Raw genomic sequence first — 6,904 nt, 5'->3', positions numbered from 1 at the left:
CACAAATGCACCACAGTTGACCTATTTAATAAAAATACAAAACCAACTAAAAAAAGACCTTTGCATTTCTTTGCCAGAGCAGATGAATCAAAATATGACAACAGTACTTGCTAACACCTCAAATAAACAGTATCAAAATGTTACCTTCTGGTAATTCAATTGTAGATTATTTTTGTGTTTTCAACATCAGTATTAAATAATCATTTGTAGCAATATCAGACAGGTGTCCTTAAGATTTCAAAGAAAAAAAAAATTGAGGAAAAAAAAAGACAGCTACACTGTATATATATCTATATCATAAAATGAAAAAATAATCTAATGTACATGAATCTGTGCACAAATGTACTCTAAAAAAATATCAATGCAGAAAAATTGGCAAAAAATGGAAGAGAAGTAATTCAAAAGAATGTCTTCCTTCACTCAAGAGATTTTTCTCTTTACTGCTTGATAATTTTACCCCCAAGTTTTAGAATTAGATATTTGTTTTGATCCCTCAATGAACCAAAAGATACAAGAGGTAGACAATATGGTCTGGACTGACACTTAAGATACATTTAACCCAAAGAAGTCAACTGCAGAATTCTTAGATTCATCACATAGTTGGAGATTTCATGTTGTATACTGATATTCTGATCTTCTAATTCTGAAGAAAAAAACCCCCCTATTTTAGATTAGTATTAGGCAATAAGATGTGTGGGGGTGAGGGATGAAAATTAACAAAAATCAATCAGAAAAATGTAGATGTACAAATGCATGTTCAAATATGTATACATATATACAAGTTTCCTGAAATTTTTACATGATACAAATATATATATTTATATATAGTTATGTACTAGTACATGAAAACTCAGCACTTTCATTTAACAAATACATGTACAACTAACAATACAAAATATTGAATGACCAAGATGAATAATACCCGTACTTATCATTGATAATATTAATGTATGTCCGAGCTTCTTATGCCCCCAGGAATCACAAACAGGAAATATACTTCATTTACGTTCAATGATAGGTCACTTTCAAACTGCATCCCAGTTTTGCAACCTTTTTCAGAGTAAATTTTTTCATAATAATTAAGGGAATTTATTTCAAAGAACAAATTATTTTCACATGCAGACATTTTTTTACAAATGTCTGCTTTGAAATTGTTCACACAAATATCTTTGTCATCTCTTAATAGGTAGCGAAAAAAATATATTCGAAAAAATTATGAGATGGCAGCAATTCCTTTGTAATTAGAAAAAAAAAGACTTTACATTACCCATATTGTGAGAGCCTGAATTCTTTTTCTCTCTTACAACAAACAACAAAAAAAAAAAACAGTTCCACACAAGAAAATACTTAAACATACACACAAAATAGTTTCTATTTGAGGAAGAATATCATTTTCACCCGTAGTACATCATTTTTATCTCAAAATTTATGCTTTAAAAATTCAGAATATCTTTAATGCTGCATTAGTTAATTTTTTAAAAACTGTTGTAAATTACATGAAAAAAAAAACTAGTCAGTCACACATCAGATCAAACATCAGGAGTGAACAATGATGATCAACAAGAATGTATCTAGGGTGGAAATGGACAACGAATTCAGCATAAACAAACAAAATACAACAGCTCTTGTGTACTGAAATGTAAATTTGGAATAAACAAAATTTCAGCTTAAAATTATTGCTTTGCTAGTGTAAACTACCTGGTATATCAAACATTCTGTAATCTTATGAGGGGAACTAATTTCTGAATTGTAACTGAACATCAGAGAATGACAATACTGTTACATTGTGAGCAAAACGTGACAAAAAATCCACCCCTTTTATATAAATCATACAACAATCGATAATATATATCATTCACATTGCACAAAAATAGTCATTGTATGTTTAGCTGACTTTGAAGACTTGCAGTAGAATAAAATATATATCTTTGAAAATATTTTCTGCTTTGTTGAATTCAGAGGCATGTCATTTGGCTAGGGGATGAGGTATTTCATTATTATTAAGTATGACAGTTATAAAACTGACCCAAAAAAGGCAAATATATATATATTAACAAAAACCATAAATAAACAATTAGTTTTGCTGCTTACTTAATCAACAAACATCACAAATTCACACAACAGATGAGGTATATCAAATAATGAAGAGATAAACTGGAGTTATTCCCCTTGACAGATCATTCTCAACAACACTTCAGAAAAAAAATTGAATGAGGTACTACATATATCATTGACAAAAAATGTAAATATCTGGGGCATTTACATATTACCCTTCTTAACTATGACACATTCATACAAATATGATAAATGTAACAAAAATACACAAATGCACTGAAAAATACAGAACGTTGAGGTATATACTATAGTTCGTTTTAACCGATCTGAGCTTTATCTCAGATGATCTGCAATATGCATGCAGAAGTAAGTCTTGTCTTGGCAGTTTTCATCACACACAGGGCAGGCGAAGGGCTTCTGGTCTCCACCTCGAGCATGCAGCTTGCTGTGAATACGATACATTGCGTACTCCGAAAAGTAGCACTCACAGTGGTCACATTTGTAGAGCCTACCAGTGGCAAGTAGTGTTGATATACTCTCTGTGGAGTTGTCTAACCCTGAGCTGGAAACCTGCTGGTAGGTGGAGCCGCTGTGATCTGAATGAACGCTGGCTTCACTTGGACTCCTTACCTCTTCTGGGAGTGGCTCTAGACTGCTTTTGCAGCATTTATTAACCTGAATACCAATGTCCACTGAGTTAGCTTTGATTCCTGGTGCCAGGGTAACAGATGGCCTTAGAACACTTGACCCTGTTACCGCCCAGGGTTTTTCATCTGAGGTAGGAGGAGAGAGGATGTTTTCCTGACTTTCACTGCTTCTAATTTTCTCTGCTTTTTGAATGCTGAGGTTGAGGGCATCAGCTTGAGGTGTGTGGTGACTAGTCTCCAAAAATCCGGCCGAGGATCGGAGAGGGATCTCTGAGGTAGAGGTCGGTAATGAGGTATTAAAAATAGACGGAAATGACGAGGCCGCTGCAGCAACAGCCGCCTGGTGATTCTGGTAACTCATAAATAATGCATTTGACATTGCAACTGAGGTAGGTGCGTTGAAGAAACTGTTGTATGCTGAGTCAGCATAAGGAGCGACTTCCTCCTTGCGCTCATCTGGTGAAGCATGCAGAGGCATGCTGTTGCTGTTGTTTTTAAGAGGAGTGCCGTTGCTGCCGTTTGTAGGTGGTAGCATGTTTTCCTGAGAAGATGCGCTGTTTTTCACAAAGAGGTCCCAGACGCTTTCAGCCGATATACCATGACGACGGGCGTGTCTGCGCAGGGTTGATCCTCGGGTAAATTTAGCTCCACAAATTGAGCACTGGTAAGGCTTGATGCCTGCGTGTAGCTTAATGTGAGATTTCATGTTGTTTTTGTAGCCAAATCTTTTACCACAGATAGGACAGCTATAGGGCTTTTGACCTTCATGGACCTTCATATGAAATGCCATGTGACTTGCAGGAAACTCATGCCCACATATACTGCACATCTCCTTAGGTTCGTCCGAGTCTGCCAGTCCTGAGGAGTTGGGTGTCTGTTCCAGGTTTTCAACCTCTCTCTCTGGCGAGGCCTCGATGGAGTCTGACAGGGCTTCAGAGTCCATTGTCTCCTGTTCTTCATCTCCATCTTCCAGTGAATCGTCGTCATAGTCACCACTTCCTGGGGCCCCAGGCATGTACTGCAGAGACTCCTGCTCCTCCTTGGTTAGACTGTGACTCTGTAAATGGCTGATCAGATCATTCTGAGCTTCCACTGTCTCTCCGCAGTGCTTGCAGGTCCAAGGACTCTCTGCATGCTGGCTCTTGATGTGTAGTTGGAGGCTGCTTTTGCTATTGAAAGAGATTGTACATAAAGCGCAAGTAAAAGCAACCTCTCCTAAGTGAGCTCTTTCATGGGTAATTCTCAGTCCTGCCTTCGAGAACCTGTCCCCACAAAATCGACAGGCATACGGCTTAAATTTGGTGTGGATCTGTTTGTGTACATGAAGCTGCCAGGATGAAGGGAAGTTCTTACCACAGATTTCACATTTGGTTTCCCCTCCTTCCACACCCTCTTTTGAGTCTATCCTGTTCTCGCCATTTGTTGCTGAATAGAGAGAAGCATCCTGTGACACTGGCATTGAGGTAGGTTCATTAATATCCATTAAGTCTGAATCATCTTGACCAGGCTGTGTACTTCGCTCTCCTCTTTTCATCCTCTCGTTCGCTGCCAGATCTTTTTCTGTATCTACATCCCGACCATTTTCCACCTTTCCATGTTCTCTCTGCAGTTCTTCCTGAATGAGTTCCCTTTGATATTGGTCCTCGTGTGTGACTGAGCTGGCATCATCATGTGAGGCTCCTGAGGGGGATTTGGACAGGTCCAGTCCTGCCGAGGTGCTGTAAGGGGACACTGAATGACCCCGAGTTTCGCTTCGCTTGAGGTGAGGTGACCTCCGGGGCTCGGTCATGTAATGAGAGGAGGAGAGATCAGATGACGCGTCGTACAGTTTGCTGCCCTGAGATGTACGATGTTCCTGAGCTTCTTTTTTGACAATGACTCCTGGGTACCCCGCGGATTCCATCTCTTTGAGGTACTTCCGATCCATTAAAAAGGGAGGGGTCATGAGAGGAGGTAATGATTTGTTAAGTGAGTTGGAGATTTTCCCTGACTGAACAACTTTAGATTCCCCTGATTTCCGAGATTCCGATAAAGATGATGACAGAGGCCATGAAGCGCTATGATCGGATGCCGTGCTGGCTCCAAGTTTCTTCGTGTCCTCTTGAGGTACCATGCTGCAGACTGCCGCTCGAAGAAGAGGACAGCGCTTCTCATGATAACGTCTTGTTGTGGATCTGGTGAACACCTTCCCACAGTAGCTGCAAGTGCGGGACTTTCGAGGATAACCGTTTGAGGTAAATTGGTATAGATCACTAGGGTACCCGTAATTTGGCATAGCAACACCACTCAGTCCGTATGGAAATGAATCGTTTGTCCCACTCCGCCCTCCACCCAGGGGGCTGTCCCCCCTAAATGTATCCCCCTGACTGAAGTTCAATGCCCCCATACTGGAGGCAGCAGCTGCCAGTAATCCCTGAGCACTCGTTTGAGCTTTATTACTCAAATCCATTGTAGAATAAATATCCTTATAAAAGTCTATAACAGTTCCCTGATTTAAAGTTTTTTTCTTCTGTTCGCCTTGAACCACCATAGATCCAGAAGATCAAGATTCCTTTATTACCTGCAAAATATTACGGACCACATCAGTCATCAGTTCAACTGCAACCATTTATAATACGTTTAATTTATTTAACCCAAACCATTAAAAACAACTTATGTGAACAAACTTCGCAATAATCAGAAAAATGAATCTTTAATTAGGACCTTTCTTTTAAAAACCACACAAGTAAAACACAAGTAAAATGTTTTCCTGGTATATGTGGCAATTATTTATAACCTGACAAACAAAGGTAAATAGTTTTTTATGCAATGCCTTACGAACACAGTGCAATAAAGCTACATATATAATTAAATTCAATGCATGTTTTCCTTGAATGAAAAGTGCCTAGGGCTCCACAAATTTCCTTCTTTACATGTTGACTACTTTTTATCATACAACTTCATGACATTGTGTTATTTTTTAGGTTTGACTTTTTAAAGTCATGATCCTAATGTTTTCTTCTTAAGGCTTCAATTAGCAAGAAAAACTAAAATTTCAATAACAATTTTTATTAAAATCTAAGGACAGAAGATACAAACAAGAAATGGATGCCTATATTGGTATAATTTTTTCTCTTTTATGCTTGTACTAGATGCAAAACAATTAACTTCTTAATTATCAAGAAGTTGTAAACTTTCTATGGTGTCCAAAATTCCACCTTTCTGCATCAATCATCATTACTATATACAAGCTTTTGTCTTTTAAAATCTCATTTGAATAGAAAAATGAAAATCAATGCAACTTATTTTATTTTACTTTACGATAAACAGTTTTTTTTTTAAATGTTATAAAAGTTTGTATCATCTGTCCTTATTAATTAATAAATCAAATATATTTAGAATAAAGGGCCAAAAAAAAGTTTTAAAAGAACATACCATATATTGTATCATTAATTCTTCATTTTGAATTCAATTGCATTAATTAATGTCCATATAATCTAAATAAGATGTTTTTGTTAAATCCACTCATTCAGTGTGTCGAGATAATGAGCACATGCATCCCAGAAAATCCCTCATTCACTATGGTGCTTTTTAATTTCTTTTTTAACATTCTGCATGTTGTTTGATAATAATCTCTACATTCCTGTGTTTATCTAGGCCTGTAATTGGGTGTAATAACAGTGTAACAATTATGTAACAACTAGATCAATCTAGCTGATTTGAGTTGCTCAATTTGTTTGTTGCTTATAGCGGGTGTCATAATTGCCCCGAAACAGATGTGACAGTTAGGTTCACTTTTGAGTAAAAATCACACATGCGCTAATTTAAAAAAAAGAAATAAAACAGGACACATATGTCACTTAAAATTAAAAAAAAAATTCAATGGTAGAGATTGGCTGTATTAGGTGAGAGAGATATCAGCCTATAAATTCTATGCACATTAATGAGATTATCAGGATATCCTTGAATAGTTTTAGAGAAATTCATTAGAAATAATTAATGCAGATCTAGATCAATTCACAGATATTTAAAGTTTTGATACTGGAACATATAGTAATAAGATATGGTAAACGTATAGTTTTATCCCATTTGGAAATTCTAATTTCATATGTTAAAAAAGAAAAAAAAATCATGGATTAAAAATCAATCCTTTTTGCATTCATAAGATAATTGACATGACTTAGGTGTAAGTTTGCACTAGAGATATTAACATACACTCTCTG

General features: G+C 36.8%; 1 protein-coding gene across 3 annotated transcripts in view; it reads right to left on the bottom strand.

Moving 5' to 3' along the window:
- Positions 1-2,038: 2,038 nt before the first annotated feature.
- LOC134250184 (zinc finger and SCAN domain-containing protein 2-like) overlaps positions 2,039-6,904 on the bottom strand; it is a 58,501-nt gene continuing 53,635 nt past the window's right edge. For all 3 annotated transcript variants that reach the window (XM_062732535.1, XM_062732534.1, XM_062732536.1), the window contains one exon: positions 2,039-5,262. In XM_062732535.1, coding sequence (XP_062588519.1) covers positions 2,389-5,232 — 2,844 coding nt within the window. In that variant the 5' untranslated portion in view covers positions 5,233-5,262 and the 3' untranslated portion in view covers positions 2,039-2,388. The remainder of the gene's footprint in view (positions 5,263-6,904) is intronic.

This window comes from Saccostrea cucullata, unplaced genomic scaffold (assembly GCF_032062105.1).
Source record: "Saccostrea cucullata isolate Sc308-1 unplaced genomic scaffold, CSIRO_AGI_Scuc_v1 ctg44, whole genome shotgun sequence".
Taxonomy (NCBI): domain Eukaryota; kingdom Metazoa; phylum Mollusca; class Bivalvia; order Ostreida; family Ostreidae; genus Saccostrea; species Saccostrea cuccullata.
This window is presented reverse-complemented; position numbering and strand designations above follow the sequence as displayed.